Source organism: Chionomys nivalis, chromosome 8, assembly GCF_950005125.1.
Source record: "Chionomys nivalis chromosome 8, mChiNiv1.1, whole genome shotgun sequence".
Taxonomy (NCBI): Eukaryota; Metazoa; Chordata; class Mammalia; order Rodentia; family Cricetidae; genus Chionomys; species Chionomys nivalis.
In genome coordinates this window covers 36,893,542-36,914,636 of record NC_080093.1, presented here as the reverse complement: position 1 = coordinate 36,914,636, position 21,095 = coordinate 36,893,542, and the positions used below count along the sequence as shown (strand labels likewise).

General features: G+C 42.2%; 1 protein-coding gene across 2 annotated transcripts; it reads left to right on the top strand.

Moving 5' to 3' along the window:
• The first annotated feature begins 12,193 nt into the window (after positions 1-12,193).
• On the top strand, positions 12,194-20,245 carry Zfand5 (zinc finger AN1-type containing 5). 2 transcript variants are annotated; one of them, XM_057778406.1, is made up of 6 exons: positions 12,194-12,685; positions 16,142-16,298; positions 16,680-16,791; positions 17,356-17,459; positions 19,328-19,453; positions 20,011-20,245. In XM_057778406.1, the coding sequence occupies exons 2-6, from the start codon at positions 16,148-16,150 to the stop codon at positions 20,157-20,159; spliced, it is 642 nt and encodes a 213-aa protein (XP_057634389.1). In that variant the 5' UTR covers positions 12,194-12,685; positions 16,142-16,147; the 3' UTR covers positions 20,160-20,245. The 2 variants fall into 2 exon arrangements, with proteins under 2 accessions (XP_057634389.1, XP_057634388.1); XM_057778405.1 differs by having other exon boundaries at positions 16,139-16,298.
• Positions 20,246-21,095: the final 850 nt, after the last annotated feature.

Below are 21,095 nucleotides of genomic sequence, written 5' to 3'. Positions count from 1 at the left end.
AAACAGGGTCTCACTGAGTAGCCTTGTTGGAACGCATAGAGATCTGGCTGCCACTGGCTGCCAAGTGCTAGGGTCAAAGGAGGGTGGATCACGAAATTGACCCAACAGCATGGTATTTGAAGAATGAAAATTATTTTCAAATAATAGCAATCTTAATATATACATGATAAACAGAATCAGATTTTTTTTTTCTTTTCAAGACAGGGTTTCTCTGTGTAGGCCCTGGGCTATCCTGGAATTCAGAGCTCTGCCTACCTCTGTCTCCCTCCTGAGTGCTGGGATTAAAGGTATGGACTACTATACCCCACAAGAAACTTCTTCCTTTTGGCAAGAAACTATAAAAAAAAATATTGAATTTCATTTGCTTGTTTATATTTGTCATTGTTTCAGCTTGGTCACTTTCTTGAGACAAGGTTTCACTTAGCCCAGGCTGGCCTCGTCATATAGCTGAGGATGACTTTGAATTTCTCAATCTGCTGCCCACAGCATCAAAGCTCTTGGATTATAGGAGCAGACCGCTGTGCGTGTCTTACAATACATTTCATTTCTTAACTCTTCTGCCCAAACCAGAGATGGGAAGTTTATGATTTATTGTCCGATACAGTGCAGAACATCCCCATCTCTTCTGGAAAGTACCATCTCCCTGTGTGCCTGGCCTCAAGAACAAAGTGTCCCTGGTGTTTACAGGTCTCACCACATCCTGAGTCAGTTTCTGATGTTCTCCCTGCTCGGATTACACTGTGGTTTGTTCCCAGGAAAATGAGGGCTGGTGAAGGATGGATGCCATTAATAACCCAGATCTCCTGGCACATAGAACACATCTTGCTTTAAATCACAAAAGCAAGAAACTGTTGCAAAATTAGTGGCTTCACTCTGTACCTCTGGATTTCATAGGGTGTCTAGGAATGTAGTTTTGGTCAGAGAATTCAATTACTCAGCAGTCTGAGCTGCATTGGTGGAAATTGATTTACTTTTCGGTTTGTGTGTGTGGAGGAAGCATCAGAGTTTAAGTGAAAAGAGTGTCTTCCCTTTTGCCTTTCTTTTGATATCAAATTTATTTATTACTTACGTATTTTGATATATTTGTCTCACACTCAGATCTAGAACTCATTAGGTCCCTTACACTGGCCTCTACTTCATGACAATCCTCCTGTCTCAACCTCCCAAGTGATAGGATTACAGGCATGAGGCCCCATGCCCAGGTTGGAGTCAGTTTCAAATATTTTTTAGGTTGGCTTAAAAACATCTTAGCAAATAGTTATGTATCTTGTGTTTACTTTAAAAGGACAATCTGGGTCCCATCGTCCCCTCTTGAGTGAATCATGCTTTTTCTGGCCCTCTTTACAATTTATGATCAAGTTGTATTTTATTTACAATTCTAAGCACAGCAAGATGATTGTACAATTAAAAAACATTCAGTCTTTGATTTGTAAAGTGTGTGTTGCCCCATCTAGCTCTGTGACATTGAGCTCCAAATCTTTGTTTGATTTAGTCTCCAAGTGCTGAGATTAGAGGCAAGTGCCACCAAACCTGGCATAATTGTATTTTAATAATATTTTGACTTTGGTGACATTTGGTTAATTGCAGATTGTTCTCTCTCTCTCTCTCTTTCTCTCTCTCTCTCTCTCTCTCTCTCTCTCTCTCTCACACACACACACACACACTACATACTTAGTTTGAATACTAAAACATCTAAAACAAGGGAAAAACAGGCATTTACTAGATCTATTCTGCACAAAGGAAGGACATTAGATTGAAATGTTTGACATTAAAAACCAAATGAGCCAAGCATGGTGGCACATACCTTTAATTCCAGCACTTGGCAGAGGAGGAATGTTATAATTTAGAAAAAGCACCATGCAAGAGAAAGATGCCTGCAACAGAGCTCAGGTGGAAGGATTTTTTTATTTGGGGGAAGTGAATGGGAAAGAGGGGAGGGGAGAGGGAGACTGGCATCTGGGGACAGGAGTAGGAGAGGAGAGGAGAGGAGAGGAGAGGAGAGGAGAGGAGAGGAGAGGAGAGGAGAGGAGAGGAGAGGAGGTGGGAGAAGGAGAGCAAGAGAGATGGATGGTGGGCAGAGCCCTTTTGAAAGGGAACATAGTGAATGTAGGCAGGTGGTGTTCATAGCGCCTACAGCTGAGAGCGTATACCCCAAGGTCAGTTCAGTGCAGATCCCTGAATACTAGCATTCCTCCCTGTTTTTAGTTATTATAAAAAGGTGAGGAGTTAGAAAGTGGTAGAAGGTGAGGTGGAGATAAGGATGCCATGTTCTCTATTTTCTGCTCACCTGGGGGTGTCATTCATCTTTGGGGACCTGGGGAAGCTGGGGTGCTGGCCATGTCCTGGAGTATTTGCTGTTTCACTTCATTGTCCGGACTCTGTGGAACTGTCAGGCACTACTTGAACCTGGCAAAATGCTGTTCAAGGTGGATCCAAGTCGACTCCATAGGGCTTAAAGCACCTGATCCTTTCCCATCACCACAGCATCACCCGGACGGGTTTGGTGGTCCTGTGCCTCAAGCTCTACGGCCAGCAGCTGGTAGTCCTGTAACAATGGCTGATCAGGAATAGTCAGAGGGTCTCCAAAAAACAACCCGATGGCTTAGCATTTATGTATGTATAGATATATAAATAAATGCCAAGACAGAAATCAGATGATCTTAATAGACATCTAAGAGGTCTTTGAAATGATTCGATATCTCTTCATTGATGTGGAATGCCCTTCTGTATGCTGTGTATATGTGTTTCTTTTATTGGTTAATGAATAAAGCTACTTTGGCCTATGAGAGGGCAGAATATAGCTAGGTGGGGAAGCCAAACTGAATATAGGGAGAAAGAAGACAGAGTCGAGGGAGATGTCAGCAGCCACTGGAGAAGCAAGATGTAGGGTAAACAAATCACAAGCCTCATGGTAAAATAGAAAATAATAGAAATGGGTTAATTTAAAAGTAAGAGCTTTTAAATAATAAGCTCAAGCTATCGGCCAAACTTTTATAATTAATATAAGTCTCTGGGTGTTTATTCAGAAACTGGTGAGCAGGAGAGAAACCTCCATTTATACTTCATGCTAAATCTTAAACTACAATATCCCAATATAATAAATACTATATAAAACAAACTAATATTCAGCATCATAATAAATGGGGGAAATTAAAATTATTTCTTCTTAAGTCTGGAAGGAGATAAGGTGCCTACTGTAGGAAGAGATGAACCAACCTGGTGCCTGCCTGAGCGCCTAGCAACAGGCACTGTCAGAAGTCCTGATGAAGCCCAGCAAATGAGGGGTGACCATGCAATCAATGTCAACAGATCTGAACACAGCCTGGGTGCTAGGAGGAGGGTACCTAAGGCTCTCCCCATTACTGAACAAATGAGTCTGCTGTTTGCCTTTAAAAATAAATTAAATAAATAAAAAAAAAGACCCAATGGGAGTGAGAAGGTACAGACAATGACACAGCTCCCATGAATGAGGCAGAGAAGTAAGACCCAAGGGTCTGCAGTCCCTAGTGTCCCAGGAAGTCAGAGAAGCTCAACTGTGAGACAGGCACAGGCCATCCAGTAGGTTATCATGCAAAGTGCAGGGGCCAAGGACTCTGAGCCCTAGAGAGACACAGTCATCTGGTACCAGGACTTCGAGAAAAGCTAGAAGGCAAGGAGAGGACTGTGCTTGAGAAATGAAGCCTCACATCCAGGGGAATGGTCAGAGGTGGATAGCCCTGCCAGAGACCCAACTGCCAATATTAAATGGAATGCAAAATGAAGAGTGAACAAGAAAGCAGATTTGTTGCGGGTGAGAGAGCAGATCTACTGAGGGTGGAGCAGGTGGGTAGGGTCCCAGCGTGAACTGATTACCTTTAGGTGGGCTCTGCCTCTAAGCAAACAGGAGTTAATGTGAGAGGTTTACTGGGGGACAGGGAAAGGGTGACCCCTCCTTCCATCTATCAGGATCACTGGCAGAATGTTGCAAAGGTCCCATAAAATATAGGATATAGAGTGCCAGGAAGTAGATTTTTGGTAAGCTTATTCCCCATGAGTGAGGCAGAACGAGATTTAATGGTTTTTTTCAAGCGAGGATTGGAACGAGAAAGGCACAAGCCACCCAATGAGCGGAGGCCATAGGGCAAAACCCAAAGAACCCAAGGGTCCAAGAAAGGCACCGGCCACCCAGTGAGTCATCATGCAAAGGGTAGGTGCTGAGGGTTCTGAGTCCGAGAGAGCCATGGCTGCCTGATTCCAGGACTAAACGAGGACAAGAAACCACGGTCCCTGGAGGAACAAGCCCTCAGCCGGGGAAATAGCCAGAGCTGGGGGAAAGGGAGGGGCTCACCAATCATGCCGGTTTTGGATGGAGGGACCCAGTGATCCCTAGAAGTGAGGCTGTCTTAAGTGGACCGGTTCCCACAATCCCGGCGTGCCTCAAACTACCTGTAGACTGGAGAAAGTGCTAGAAGAGCCTTTCCCATTCAGGGAACCAAGGAAGGGACAGCTGGGTACCTGTGAGTTGGAATCCAGTCTGATCTACACAGTGAGTTCCAGGCTAGGTGGGACTACACAGTGAGACCCTGTCCCAAAATATAAAAATAAATATATCTTTTGATGTTTTGGAGTCTGTGTGATTGAGTTCTATCTATTAATTTTCTTGTTTTGTTTTGCTTTTTGTCAGCGTGACAAAATACCTGAGACAAACAGCTTCAAAGAACGAAATGTTTTATTTGGCACGTGATTTCAGAGGTTTCAGCCTGTGGCTTGTTTTCTCGTGGCCTCCGGCTGCATGACATAGGAAATTGTTCATTTCAGAACAGCTGAGAAGCCAAGCAAAGTGTAGGGTGAGCTGGAGACAATCTGCAGTGCCCTTAGGCTCTACGATGGCTCATCCCAGTGAGCTAACTTCCTCCCTCTAGACTGCATCTCCTACCTGTTTCCATCTAACTGTGCCACAGAATGACAGTCAAGCCTTTACCATAAGACCCTTGTGGGAATACTTTAGATCTAAACCACAGCTCCCCGAGAAGCAGGGAGCTCATCACCTACCAGCATGGACTTCTTTTAAGAGACAGGATTTTTCTGTGAAGGCTTGGCAGTCCTGGAATTTGCTCTGTAAATCAGACTGACCTCAAACTCAGAGATCCACCTGCCTCTGCCTCCATAGTTCTGGGACTAAACGTATGAGCCACCACCAGCTCACTTTTTGCTTTATTTAACAGATTCTTTTATGTTGTTGTTGTTCTAATAAAACTTTATTCATAAAAAAAGTGAACTAGATTTAAAGGTTTCCTGACCTCCAGTTTGAACAAGCAATTTTTTCTTTTTTACAAATAACAAAAAGTTCCAGGGTCTGGTCAATACTGCAGCAGTATGGTTTCTTTCAGGATCTGAATTCTTTCTCTGTGCTCTGCTCTTTTAGATAGTAAATGAACTAAAAATTCATTGAAATCATTTGAATGAGCAGTGAAAAATCATGAACTCTTATGTAAATTACTCATCTGATTGACTGTTTCCTCAAGGCTCTTGTCTGAAGCCTGGTCAGTAAGGAAGGTACTCCTTAAACTCTCCACTAGAAAACAGTGGTGGGTGAAGCTTTTGAAAAGACAGAAGAGCTGGGCGGTAGTGGCTCACGCCTTTAATCCCAGCACTCGAGAGGCAGAGGCAGGCAGATCTCTGTGAGTTCAAGGACAGCCTGGTCTACAAGAGCTAGTTCCAGGACAGGAGAAACCCTGTCTCGAAAAATCCAAAAAAAAAAAAAAAAAAGAAAAAAAAGAAAAAGAAAAGAAAAGAAAAGACAGAAGAGGATTCGATACTAAAGAGGTTCCTCTGAGTGGTTGTGGGGACATCTCATTGTCTACAGCTAAAGTCTAGCCCTTACCCTAAAACTATATTGTTCTAAAAAAAAATCTGAGAAGATCAACATATAAAATGGGAAGGTATGTTTTAGCACACAGTTTGAGACCATGGATATTTGGCTCTGTTGCTTTTAGGGCCTGGGATGGCAAAGTACATAGTAGCAGGGGCACATACTGTTCACCTCCGAGTGGACAGAAAGCAAAGAGAGGGTACAAGGAATAACCCCTTAAGAGCACACCATCAACAATAATCTTCCTCTGTTAGGCACTGATCCTCAAACACATGAGTATTTGGGGAGCATTCCAGATCAAAAAACTACAGTAGCCTATGATCTTTGCCTCCAGAACTTAGAACCAGAACAAACCAGGGATTGGATTTGGGGCTTTGTATAACCTAGACAAGACTCTTCCACTCCTCTATCCTATCTCATCTTCTTTTCTTTAAAGTTACTTGACCCTCAAGTATTTTGTATTAGCAACACAAAATGTGTTAACTGTTTATTTTTCCACTCAGTATTGCAGATATCTTGGCTGCCTCTATGTTTTGGCAGTAATAAGCAATGTTGCTATAAACATCTGTAAGCAGGTTTTGTGTCAACACATCTGGATCCCCTTTTGGTATGTAGCAAGGAATGTGACTGTATATACCAAGGCATGTATAATTTGGGGAAGGGGTGGGCATCAAACTATCTTCTAAAGTGCCATTATTGTACTCTCAGTGAATGTGACTTTGTCATACCTTACTAGGGTTTCATGTCTGCCAACGTTCCAGATGATTGGCCTTTCTAGCAGGTTTTGGGTGGTATTACTGCTGTTTGTTTAGAGACAGGTTTTATCTTGCAGCCAGGTTAGCCTTGAACTTATGGTCCTCCTGTGTCCATCTCTCAAGTGTTAGGCTGAAAGGCAAACCTACCACAGTGTGTTTTAATTTTTCATTTTCCCTATAACAAATCGTGTTTAGTATCTCTTCACACATTTGTTTGCCATCCGTACATTTTTGGTGAAACTAACTTTTGTTTGCTTAATATTTCCTTTTTCAATTTGCTTTTTCACTTTATTTTTACTGGCTTCTGTATCGGTGTGCAGCCACATGTGTACATACGCTCCTACACAAGCACACGCAAGAGCTTGCACGCGCACACACATACACACACACACACTCCTCTCCACCTACATGGTTTTGGAATTGCCCTAAGTAGGGCCCTGAGAGAACAAAGACAGCATAGAAAAACTGGGATGAAGTGGGTTTTACTCTCTAATGGAGACACACCAGCAGCCAAGACACCAAGACGCTCAGCAAGTTGATTTTATACATCTGCATAAGGAGGGAGGTGTATTAGATACCTGAACCAGGAAGTAGGATTATCTTATCATGGTGAGAGGACTCCCAGGCTCTAAGCATCTGGAAGGAGGAAGTTGTGCTGTATACACTATCACCATCTACACACCAACCAGGGCAAGTCTTTGCCATTTCCCCGAGCCTGACCTGGAGAAGGCTTTGTCATTCTCGTGGGTTCGAGGCATTGGGGTCCTTGACATGAGCTTGGCATGCTCATGTGAACAACACACATTCAACTCAGGATTTAATTTCATGTCCCCAACACACACATGATTTTCCTTATATGTTTGTTTGTATGTTGCACAATTAAAGATAACTGTACTGCTGTGAATTATAATACAGAAAAAAATTAAATTGGATATATATCAATAACTACAGTTCCAGAATTTCAAGGCTCTGACTTTATTTTGTCCACTCCACAATTACTGGAACAACAAGGAATAAAACAAACTCTCTATTTCTATAGGCTTCTATTTATTTACTAATCAATAATAAAAGACAGTAGGTAGTTACAAATATTTATCCATCGACAATGTAACTTTCATTTGCAAAATAATACATAAAGTTTTGAGCTAAATTAAAATGTGATTATAAATAAAATGTCTAAATAAATATAGCTCTGCTAACAAATTCATAAACCAAGCATTTGTAAATCAAGAAAGAAGTCCAGGGAGCATGTATCTTATCTATTCAGAAGTGGATATAGCCACTGGAAGAGAGCATGTGTAACAAAGAAAGCGTGCTCCAGGCTAGCCTTGTGGAAGAGTAGCATTTAGAGATGGGATCAAGAAGTAGAGCCAGCCATGAGACAACCTGTTAAGAACTGTCGAAGGCTAACTTATAGCTGTATGCAGTGAGTTATGTACTAGGAAAGGATGCTTGACACCAAAATAAGAAATGCAGCCAAGAAGTAAAAGGGAAATGCTCCTCGTGACACAACTCTGAACCAAGGGCCACAAGGCCAGAAGCACTAGACACCTAACAATCAAGACACACACTGCATGCTCAGCTTCTGTCTACTCCACACCAAGGCAGATGGCACTCGGGTTGTTGGATGTTAATGAACACTTAAGTAGGAAAACCCTACACAAACCTACGATGCCAACTTTTGGCTTGTTGCCTAGGATTTGCATTCTCTAGGACACCGGCCCACCCATCCTGCCCTCTCTTCCTTTGCCAGTCTTCTGCCGGAATCATTCCCTTCCTAGGGGAGTCTGCCCACTTTCTGTAATTCTTTCCTGTGACCTGACAGCTAGGGCCATAGGACAGTTCCTCACTAAGCAAGTTCTGGATCATCTTAGGTGCGGGACCTGAGTCACCAGCCTGGTCTTTCCTATTTTACTGGCTGACTCCACCCATGAACCCAGGTGGTCTCTGGGTAATTCTCAGTTAACTGCTGGCATTGGAATCAAATTAACAGCTCACATTTGACATGTTGTGTTCAGTCACAAAGATTTTTTTTTTTTTTTTTTTTTTTTTTTTGGGTTTTCAAGACAGGATTTCTCTGTGGCTTTGGACCCTGTCCTGGAACTAGCTCTTGTAGACCAGGCTGGTCTCGAACTCACAGAGATCCACCTGCCTCTGCCTCCCAAGTGCTGGGATTAAAGGCGTGCGCCACCACCGCGTTTTTAAGACCAAAGGATCTTGTTTCTTAAAGGGTGATGATATTATGGCAAATTACATGTACATATTAAGCCATTCACTTCTTTTGAATTCAATTCTTGATTTACACAATGCTTAGTCTTTTAGTCTTAAAAAAACATTTCAATATTGACCATATCTTAATTGTGTCAAAAACATCTTGAATTGGGTAAAAGACTATCATGCTACTTATTTAGATTCTTCAATGAAGCTGTTTGTAGTGAAAGTACATATGACATTAAAATTCACAAGGTCAGGGCTGGAGGGCTGGGGTTCAGCAGTTCAGAGCATCTGCTGCTCTTACAGGGGATCTGGGTGGGTTCCCAGCTCCCTTCATGGTTTACAACCATCTGAACTGGTTTCAGGGGAAGGAGGCGATACCCTCTTCTGACTTCTGTAGGCACCGGGCATGAACATGGTATACAGATATAGTTCAGGCAAAACACTCATACATAGAAAATTAAAAAAATTTACAAATCATCACAAGGTCTACAAAACTAATACATGTGTTATTACTTTCTCTGGGGGGGGTGGGGGGACGGGGACACCAGCCAACCACTCATTTAGCTGAGAACAAATAGTTGATTTTCTAATGCATGTGTATTCCCATGTGAAGGACAGAGGACAACGGGAAGAAGTCAGTTCTCTGCTTCTGCCCACAGGGATCAAACTCAGGTCTGCAGGCACTTTGAGGCTAAGCCATCTCCCTCGCCCGCTAACTTATCGTAGCCCCTAATTAATACAGAGGCAAACACTGTAAAGAGCTGCTACATCGCATTTTTAACTGATCCGCTCTAAATATAACTCCATAATCCTTTTGGTTGGCAATTTCAAAAGTGACTTTTAAATACTGAGTTGGTTTGCCCTCATCTTTGAAATGTGGGAAGGACTGGAAATAAAGGAACATGATGCAAATGTCAAATTGCACCCGAAAGATTTCAGAACCCAACAAAAGCCTTGATTCTCCTGAAGTATGGGGGTGGGGAAAGAAGAGCTATCCACAGCAGGATAACTAATAATGCCAGAAGCGAAGCTGTCATTTTAATTCTATCTTTATCATGTGTGATGGCTATTCTTAGCTGTCAACTTAACTATATCTGGCATGAACACAATCCAGAATTGGAGGGCTCACCTGGGAGAGATATTTTGCTGGGTTTGAAGTGGGTGAATCCATTAGTCCAGACCCTTGAGGTAGGAAGACACACACCTGCACTCTGGGTCTTGAAGCAGGAAGACACACCTTTCATGCTGGCCACACCTTCTGCTGGAAGCCTGCATAAGGCCTTGGAAGAAGAAAGCTTTTGCTCTTTGTCTGCTTGCTCCTGCCTTGCTAGCAAGTCCATTCCTTCACTGGCATTAGAGCATACTTCTTTGGGATTCCAGTGTCTACTGAAGACCAACTGAGTCATCCAGCCTTGTGGACTGTGCAACTTCTCTGTTCTTGGACTTTCTGTTCATAGGCCTCCACTGCTGGATTAGTTGGACCATAGTATGTGATTCTATAAATCACACACACACACACACACACACACACACACGAATTGTGTTAATTCAAGGCCAGCCTGGTCTATAAAGAGAGTTCCAGGCCAGTCAGGGCCACCACGACACTCTGTCTCAAAAAACAAACCAAACTCTGTCTCTTGAATTGGCTTATCAGCACAGGTAGTGGAATCTGATAGAGCCGAGGCTTATCTTTTCTTAAAACTCTAGTTATATATACTGCAAGCAATTTTAATTTATCTGACGGTTCACATAAGTCAGTGTCACCAAGTGAACACCCTAAAAGCATAAGTACATGTAGACAATATACAGGTCTTACTAAAATCACCAGATTTTTGTGTTAATTGTCAATTTTAAGTTATAATATTGATCAGTTTTAATTTGTTAACATTAAGCAATCCTTAATCCAAAAATGACTCAGAATAAATAAAACAGAAGAGTCTTGATTTTGAAGACAGAAAGTTTAAGCCGATTATTGATTAGGATTTCAGCAGATGTGTAGACATCGGCAACTTGATTTTAAAACGACTTTGTTGTCGTTTAAATTGCAAAGCTCGTTTTTTGAAACGGGAGAATAAAGGGAGACAGACAGTAAGTTCTGCTCTTTTTTTTTTTAAATCTCTTGTTATTTTTATCCTCAATAAGTCTGGTTTCCATTAGCCTTTCCACCCTCTAGTGCTCCAGGCAATCATCCTTTATCACGACTATCTCACTCCGACAAATAGACAGGACAACATTTTTCTCAGGAAATTACTGTGATAAATTAAGGAACCCTAAATGAAAAATCTGTGACGCTGAAAATGGCTGGTAAACAGGAGACGTTATTTTTAATGTTTACTAGTTTGTGGAAATAAACACCAAAGATCCTAGAACCAATGACCCAGACTAAATCTCAAATACATTACTTGATCATAGCAATATAACCCTGAAATAGGGATTTTAAACATGTTATGTCGTTATGTCCCAGAGTTGTTTGATTTGGAGCATCGGGACAGAACCCCTCCCCCACACTACTCACATAATATCAAAACAACGAATCCCCTGTAAGTATGACCTAGAAATAAGGTTCCTGTGCTCCAGGCAAGGCCAACTCTGGTGGTACCTAGGGGAAAGGCCTAGAACTTTTAAATATTCAAGGTGAAGAGCCCTAATTGCATTCTAGTTGTAGCTAAGGTAGCCCTAACCATGTTGTGTATGTGGGTGGAAACTACATTTGTGCCCAGAAGCCGCGAAGAGGCAAGCAGAAGTGTTTCTGTTCGTGCTCTGGGCAGGTACCCAAGCTGGCCCTTGCCTGGGGTCCGGCTTATTTGTCCCCTCGCTCCATTTCTTCAGTCTTGTCCCGATTCTCCGTGCTTCGCTGAGATAGTCAATTCCCAGGCTTTTCTACAGGCTGGCCTAACAGTTCAGAACGGCGGCGCGGGACTGGGACTGGCGGGCGGTCGTAGCTCAGAGCCAGCAGCGAACCGCGACCTTGGGCGGCGGCGGCGGGCGGAGCCGCGGCGAGAGCCAGAACCGTGCCAATCTCCTCCCGGCCGCGCTGCCCGTCCCGTGGGGAAGGTACAGCGGCGGAGCTGGGGACGAGGCGTGAGAACTGGGCTGACGAGGGTGGCTGAGGGCGGACAATAGGGTTAAAAATAGACGCGCTGCCTCCGTGGACCGGCCGCGGCAGCTCCACCCAGGGAGCCAGCGGCCGGAGAATGACTAGGCTTACGGTGACCGCAACCTCCGGGCTCGCCCCGCCCCCCAGGCGCGGCCCCGCCCCCCGCCGGTGCCCGCAGGCCGGGGGCGGGGCCTTGGACAGCAACGTCACCGCGCCGCGGCGCGCCGACCGGGTTTTCGCTGACGCACAGGCCCCGCCCCCTCCGCCCTTTTCCTCAGATCCCGAGCGCCGGTCAGAGCGAGAGAGTCAGTCGGCCGGATCGTGGAGCTGTGCGCACCCAGCCAGGCGTCCGCTCGCTGCCCGGAGCCGCGCAGCTTCCCCGGCGGAGGCGGAAGCCCGAAGAGCCCCGTCCTCCAGGCCTCTCGGCGCTCAGGCCTCCCCGCGCGCTCCGTGTGTCTCGTCGCTCGGCCGGGACGCCGCTGTGGAGGCGTGAGGCGCCGGCGGCCGAGCGCCTGGAGCGGCGGTAGCCCCGCGGCCTGCGCTTCTCCTCCTCCCCCGCCGCCCTCCCACCCTAACCGCGGCGGGGCCCGGCCGCCTCGGCGCTTCTGCACGAACAAAGGAGGCCCCCGCGGCGTCGGCGTAGCTCCGCCCGCCCTCCGGTCCGCTCCGGCCCGCGGCGGCCGCTAGCCCTTCCCGGAGGCCTCGGCCCGGCCCACCGCCCGGCGTCGCGCGCCATCCTCGCTAGTGCATCCGGGCCCCCGCAGGGTAAGTGGCGCGGGCCGGGACGGCGCGGGGGCGGGAGCACGCCCGAGCAGCGAGCACAAAGACGGGCCCGGGCGAGCGGGCGGCCGGCCGGGACAATGCCCGGCGTGCTGCGACTCCCGGCGCCCACCGACCGACCGGCCGGCCGGCAGACAAAGGCCGAGGCGGCTGCCGTGCCCGGCTCCCCGCGCCGCTGAGTCGTTCCGGCGAGGGGCCGCCGAGTGCATGACTCAGTGCTTTTTGGAGCAGGCCCTGCCGGGCTTCCCGGTGCGCGGCCTGCGCTGCGAGGGGGATGGGGACCGCCGGGCCCCGGACTCGGTCGAAACCGCTGGAAGCCGGCCCCGCCGCTCGCTCCCGGAGGCTTTTTAGATTTTTCCAGCGTGATTAAGCGGCTCCCGCCGGATCCTGGTCACGGAGGCCGATGGAGCGCCTCTCCCTTTGTCTACGGGAACCTTGGGGAACATTAACATTTTGCTCGCCTTCCATGCCCTCCATGGAGCTCTGTTTTGAGGAAGGTGTTATAAGTTGTCTGTCGACCGAAGTTGCCGAAGAATATTACCTGGATATTTAGGAGGAAGTTATTATATAGGTCAGAGCCTCGTCTCCTAAATTTGGTAGTCAGTAACTGGGGGAATAGTAAGATAAAAATAAATTTTCTCATTTTGGTGATTTCTTTAAAAATGATTTCATAACTTAAGTTGATGAAAATAGCTCACTTTTACCTTTCAAGTTTATCCTTCAAGCGTCCCACCCCAAATGACGGATTTGTTTAGTTGTACCTTTTTTTTGTGTGCCCAGGACTGGTGTTAAATTTGTAAAAGGAGCTTTTAAAGAACTGAGGTGACCGAGACCTGTAGACTAGGACTCGCCCAAGGTCAGGCTCAGTGGCACTTTAGAGCCTAGAATTCGGGTCTTAGCTCGAGGTTAGTGAGTGGTCTTGCCATTTTTAGCTATGTGCACCTGAAATAGCCAACCCATAGTTTAAAAGAAAAGCTCGTTCATTTCAGTTTTTGAATTGGAAAATTCTTTAGTCCAGCGACGTTCGTTTTAGGCTATGAACTAAGAAAAGTGGTGAACTTTCTTCAAAAACAAAATAAACCCATTGCAGCTCTACCTGGAAGGGCTAATGGATGAATACTAAGTTTCTCACAACTTGTTTTGTTTTGCTTTTTCAGAATAGAAGGGAAATAAGTACACTATATGTAAACTGACAAACAGCCTATAGTTTTCATTAAATATAAGGAGTGTTTATGCTTCTGAGCATTCTCCACTGCCTTCTTACTCCCCTCTTGCCCCCTTTTCAATAACATTTTATTTTGTTCTTAATTCTACTTGGGTATTGTGGGTTGAAGGTGAAATTGTTCTTTGATTCTGCATTAGAAAAACCTGGAGGCCTTAATTGCATTTTGTTTTGTTATGTGAGATACATGAATAACTGCATCGTTAGTTCTTGGGGTTGTGTAGGAGTTGGCAGGCTCTGAGATATAAATAGAAGCTGATTTCAGAGGCCCCTGTTGACTAGGCTTTATGTGAGAGCCTCCATCCAGCTCAGCTTGTCACATTGCAGCCTTGTGACAGGCTGAAGCGCCCTCCCATGTGATCTGAGCTTCAGAGAAATATTAAAGCAAGCTGTGCACATGTGATGGCATTTAAAATCTGACTTACTAGGAGGGGGGTCTTACGCCTTCTTTCTTGCCTTTCTCTGTGCTCAAGTTTAAGAATTTGAGTTTTCTGAAGAAGGTGGAATCCTTGTCTAAGTGGGGAAGTCATTAGGTGTGGGATCTCATTCACGTAAGAAAAGTACTTTCTTACTGACTAAAAACCGGCTCGATCAACCGTTGGTCTTAAAATTCCCTCCGTATACTTTTAGAGAATGCCAGGTGTCACTGGAAGTTAGTGTAGTAACTGACATTAGCATAGTTCCTGAAAAACGCCCAACTTTCTGCATAGAGTAAAGGTCAGCGTGGAAAAACTAAAGATACATAATTTTTTATTTGAATTATTTTTTTGTGCTTGTGTTACACTCAACATTTAAAAACCTCAACTGAAAGTGTTTATTAAACTGCATAAGTAATCTTGAAATATTTATGCTGCCCAACTCTGAAGTGAGTCAGCTAAATTCCACTCACTATTTAAAGAGACAGTGTCAACTAAATTACTACTATTGTTCTAAGCAGTGGCTTTTAATCATTATAGACAAGCTTGATTTGCGCAAATTAAGTGCTCTTGTGCGAAAGAAAGGAAAGATTGCTGTCATTTAACTGTTCAAGACTGGGTACTTATGGTCAGCATTCTGTCCTGTCAAATTGATTATTCCTCCTTTCTTTGTTTTTTGTAATTTTGGTAAGGAATTAATAGGTTGTGTCTTACTGTGTAGTAGCTTAAAAAAATGCATGGCCACAATTTCCTTTTAACCAAATGCTCCCAAATAATGCTTTTTACATAATTTTTTTGAAAAGTTAAGTTTTCCTAATTTTTTTTCTCTTACATAATGGGAAACTTAGTAAATTTAGCTCATTTTTGTGCCAATTTAAACAACTTTTGGAAGGCCCAGGTATGCTTGCTAGGTAAAGTTCTATCTGGTAGTCTAGCATTAAATATTAACCATGACCAAAGAGTGTGTTTTTATATTGCTTACATCATCAAATTTGGGTTTGGAAAGTTTTTAGGTTTTAGCAAGAGAAAAATGCTTGTTAAAGATAATAGAGACTGAAAAATCTGATAATTTCTGCTTCGCAGGTTTCTAGGCACTGAGGTGCTTGTCTTAGTAGAAGTATTACTGGTGGGGCCCAAGTATGTCTTCAAGTCAGGTTCAGGGTGTGGTTTGAAGAAAACTGTAGGTGGGCTGTAGAGTGCTTGATGATCTCATAAGGAGACCTGGGTACAGTTCCCAGCACCCCCCATAGTGACTCACAACTGTTAACTCAGAGTAATATGCACATACATACATGCAAACATTTAATGCACATATAATAATCTCATACAGTAATCTTAATTTAAAACCTGTAGGGCTAAATCCAGGATTCAGCCAACGTGAACTAATAAATATCAGATAGTGATTAATTGGATTTTTTTCTTCCTGTTTATGTGTTTACCCTATTGAAGTAACCATCATTTGAAATAGTTGTACAAGAGCAGAAAGTTAAAGAGACAAATACTTAAAATTGATTCAGACAACCCTAATAAACTAGCAAGGTGACATCTTCAGAAATTGAAGTTCAGTAGTAAAAGATGAAATCGTGTATTTATTTTTTAATGGTTTAATTTCTTTTTGGTTCTAGGACAATTCTTTCACATTCTTTTGTAAGTCAATAAGATACTCATTTCTGTTTAACATAATCTTGGTTTTTGTTAGTAACAGACTTGGTGTTTAAAAATAACAAAGGAATAGTGGTGATTGTATTCAATCTGTTTTCTTGTGACATGCTAATTTCTAAAATTCTGTTTTGTTTATAGCAGAAAAATATGGCTCAGGAAACTAACCAGACCCCAGGGCCCATGCTATGTAGTACAGGATGTGGCTTTTATGGGAATCCTAGAACAAATGGAATGTGTTCTGTTTGCTACAAAGAACATCTTCAGAGACAACAGAATAGTGGCAGAATGAGCCCAATGGGTAAGTTGTTTCCAAGGAAAAAAACACTTGAACTGGTGGAGAGAAAACCTAAGAATCAAGAGAATATCAAAAACTCAAGGAGAGAGTGCCTGACGAGCTAAACATTAAGACAACAGCTCAAGTGCTTGCCGTGACTACCTCAGGAACAAGTGACTGTTCTACAAAGATCTTGTAATATTTTTAGTTTTCCTTTTTGAAGTTTTCATACATGTGTTCTTTGGAATATGACCTTTTTTGTCTGAATATCAAGTGTAGAATTGCAGTGCAGTGAAGGTGCTTAGATCATTAAATTAAATGCAAGTATTGATACTTACTAAGTCTTTATTAAATGGGCTTTTGCAGTGCTGATTTGTTTCTTACAGCTCCCTTTTTTTTACATAGGGACAGCTAGTGGTTCCAACAGTCCTACCTCAGATTCTGCATCTGTACAGAGAGCAGATGCAAGCTTAAACAACTGTGAAGGTGCTGCTGGCAGCACATCTGAAAAGTCAAGGTAAGAGTGAACATTTCTGTCTCTAACAGAAAAGTCAAGATGTCTGTGCTATATGTACAATAACCAAGGTGGTTGTGTCAGGTGGCCTTGCCTTTGCCTGCATTGTGCACTGAAGGATTCCATTAATAAATATCTGGCTCTTGGATCATTGATTAAAAGTGTATATCACAACTTAACTCCATAAACCCCTCAAGACCACTGTTAAAAATGTTGTGTTTTTATTTCTTTGTAATTGAGGATTAGGGGTTGTAAAGAGTAAGACTGTTGACTGTATTACAGTGCCCTTTTGTCCTTAAATTATAGGCAGTTAAAACACTTTCTAGGTCTACAGTGTGATTACTATACAAATATGCAGCCATGAGTCAATGAGCCATTTATGAAATTACTTTATTTTTACTCATTATTTATGTTTGGCATCCAATATCTTTTCCAAATTTTTAAATTGATGTGGTGCCGTTTGATCATGTTGAAAATAACACATAATTTGAACTTGAATGACAACTTATCTCAAAAAATAATACCCTTAACATCTTTAAAAATAATTGTTTGCTTGAACTCAAATAGAAATGTGCCTGTGGCTGCCTTGCCTGTAACTCAACAAATGACAGAAATGAGCATTTCAAGAGAGGACAAAATAACTACCCCGAAAACAGAGGTGTCAGAGCCAGGTATGCTTTTTAAGTTTAATACTAGTTCAGTTCTGAATTTCAAAGTATGAGAAAGAATTGAGTTGGTAATGGGATTCGCTCCTTTTATTGAAGGACCAAAGAGGAAGGGCTATAAATTACAGACCAAGCAAATAAGTAGTATCAAAAAATATATATATATAAACTAGTTAGTACTTTTACCCTCTTCTGCTCCTCCCTTCATTACCCTCACTCCTAAAAACAATCAAGTAGTCTGGGAACTGTTTATGTGGTAAGAACTTAATGACTTTAAATGTCATGGCCATGGGGAGTTTTATAATAACTGTTTAGTCTCAAGTCTGTCGGTGTTGTAGGAAACAGTAAAGCAAAAGAACATACTAATGCTGAGAATTGAAAAAGTGTGGGAGCCCCATTGCATGTGTTGTGAAATTTAAATGTATGGAAGGGCATTTATTTTCGATGGGTAGTGGTTTGGGAGCTATTTTTATAGCACCATCTAATGTTGTTCTATAATGTTACAAGAAGACCGACTTGTGTTAGTGTTATCTGTATGCACATGATTTACTCAAATCAGCTTGGTTTTACTGGGGGGGAGACAGTGAGGTATAAAACAAATGTAGGGGGAAATGGCAGGGAATAGCATGCTGTCTCAAAGACTTGCTAATATGCCAGTTTTTTGTTTTCCCCCTGTACTGTATCAATCTCATAGTCACATTATTTGGTCATGAAATGGAAAACTGACCAAATATGTTTAACACACACATACTCTCCCTCATTTTCTCTCACTCACTACTTGGAAGTGGATCTGTAGCTAATAACCACATTTGTTACTTAATAGAAATCTATGATTCACTGCTATTTGTTTTTTCTTTACTTTTCTATCCTCCACTTCCCCTGTATATCTAAGGAACTTATAACATTTTAGGCATGAGCAAAGGAATGGCTAACACTTACATAGCCAACTACTTACTCTCATAGCATTAGGGGAAATTATTTTAAGTTATCATAGTAGTTTTAGGAAAAAGGTGTAATGTTTTCTGTTGTGCTACTAGGCTGTTGTTAGCACTGTATATTTGCTAATAAGAATTGAGAGATCAGTTTACATTAAAACAGTCTGCTTGTCCTGGAAACTTGGTCATATTAAGCATTGGAATTGGCTTATTGTTTAGGCAGTGGTTTTGTATGACTAAATTTGCTGTTCTTGTTCTATGAATTACAGTGTAAATCTTAAAGTATACAGTTAGGTTTAATATAAATATAAGCAGATACAGTTAGGCTTAATATAAGTATTAGATTTTTGGAATTTCAGTTTGAAGAACTAGTAGGGTTGGAGCTTTAGTAAAGCAGTCTGAATTGTGACTAATCTTGTTAATAGAAATTAAGAAAGGGTGGAGCCTTTTGATAATGTCAATTAGTCAAAGTAACAGTGAAATACAGTGTTGTGCCTTTAAAAAAAAAAAAAAACCTGGTCGGAAGCCCAGTTTAGTTCTATGCCTGTTATCTTGCCACCCGTGGGATTAGGCAGAGTGATGGCATCAAATTCTAGGGCAGCCTGGGCTACAGGTATAAGACTATGTATCAGAACAACGAAAACAAATCTTGATCTAGTCTAAAATGAATACTTCAGAAACCTATCCAGTATGTTTGGTAATCTTTGTTTAAATTTTTAGAAAGCAACTGCTTTTCTTGATTAAAAGAATTTAGCTGGTCATTTACTAGAGGTATATACTAGTATAGTAATTGTCCGAAAATATTCAAACTTAGGAAAGGGCTACTTAAAAATATATTCTGAATCTTAGCTGTTTCTCTTAAATGTTATTCTTTTAAACTTAAATAATTGTCAGTTAATGATTGCCACACAAACCCTAATTTATAACCTTGTCTTTCAGTTGTCACTCAGCCCAGTCCATCAGTTTCTCAACCCAGTACTTCTCAAAGTGAAGAAAAAGCTCCTGAGTTGCCCAAACCAAAGAAGAACAGATGTTTTATGTGTAGAAAGAAAGTTGGCCTTACAGGTATTAACTCCAAAAGGAACTATTGGTTTTACACATTTAAAAAAAAGGAAGGATCCGCACATATCCAGAAAGGGTGGACCTGGTGGGTTGTTGAGAAGTTGGATTTCATTTCCATCCAGTTGTAATGTTGGCCTAATCATGTAATTATCATTAACCTCAGGCCTTGTGAATTATTTTTCTTTATTTGATAGATAAAATCTGTCCCTTTTGATTCCTTTTCCTTTGATGCTTACAGAGAAAAGGTAGCTGAACTGACAGAAGTGAATACCTACTTGGAGCCAGGCATGATATGGTCTAGGTGTTTTTTACAACAGAATTTTGCAGTTCGTTGTATATAGTTTTCATTTGAGATACTCCACTCTGGTGTGGTGTGGTAAGGCCGTGTTTTGAAAAGTCATCCTAATTCTAGAGCTTGCCTGAATTCTACCCTATTGTCAGGAGTTGACAGTCTTTCATAATTAATCAAAGCAATAAAAATCATTCTTTTTCTCTAGTGACTAGAGTGCTTGTTTCCCAATTGATACAAGTTGCCAAGTGATTTCTTCTTGTTTGTGCAGGGTTTGACTGCCGATGTGGAAATTTGTTTTGTGGACTTCATCGTTACTCTGACAAGCACAACTGTCCATACGATTACAAAGCAGAAGCTGCAGCAAAAATCAGAAAAGAGAATCCAGTTGTTGTGGCTGAAAAAATCCAGAGAATATAAAATTACTACATGTGAAGAGACTGAAACTTGTTTTTATTTTAATATATCGTAGGAAAACATTAAAGAGCAGATGCATGGCCATTTTCCTTTGATGTTCTCCAGAGTTTTGCTTTATATTTGTCTGTCTTATAATTGATATTTTAGGATGTTTGGGTGTTTGTTACAGGCAGAATTGGATAGATACAGCCCTACAAATGTATATGCCCTCCCCTCAGTAAAATTGGACAAAAATCTGCACAACAAATTAAAATACACAGATATTGGGAACAAAATTTAGTTCCATGTGCCAAATTGAATGAAATCTCTGCATGTTTGCAGCATATCTGCCTTTTGGGAATGTAATCAAGGTATAATCTTTGGCTAGTGTTATGTGCCTGTACTTAAAAAAAAAATGGTACACCAGAAAAGGACTGGCAGTCTACTACCATAGTCAAACTTCACCTTAATTTCGACATGACTTTTGGAAGCAGGAAGAAAGCTACAAAACCAGTATTTTGGTGCCATGTGTAAACCTGGTTAAATTGGTCTTCTAAAAGCTGTCAATTAGGACATTCTGCGAAAGGTAACGTCACAGCTGGTTATAAATAAAACCATCGAGTCAACAGCAGGGTGCCTGAGATAATCTTTGGAGCTTATTGTGCTGGCCTGCACCAGAAGATACCTGCATTCTCATTACTAAAAATTGTAGCACAGAACTGCACTAGGATTTGTTTACAAGAAGAAATTAAACTCTACGTTTGGTTTTCACATACAGCAGCTCTGTTAAATGACATGCATCTGAGTTTTAAGTTGCAAAGATATCTGAACAGTTAATTTTTCATGTGCATCTTTTGTTGAATGTTTTGGTTCAAGAAAGAATGTTTAAAGCTTTTTAAAGACTTCAGTTCTTAATGTAACTGTACCCTTCTGCATGGAAAATCATAACCAACATGGCTG

Coding starts and splice junctions, on each gene's coding strand:
- Zfand5 (XM_057778406.1), top strand. CDS start 16,148: ATGGCTCAGGAAACTAACCAGACCCCAGGGCCCATGCTATGTAGTACA. Junction 16,792..17,355: donor AGCACATCTGAAAAGTCAAG/GTAAGAGTGAAC, acceptor GAACTCAAATAG/AAATGTGCCTGTGGCTGCCT. Junction 19,454..20,010: donor AAAGAAAGTTGGCCTTACAG/GTATTAACTCCA, acceptor TTGTTTGTGCAG/GGTTTGACTGCCGATGTGGA.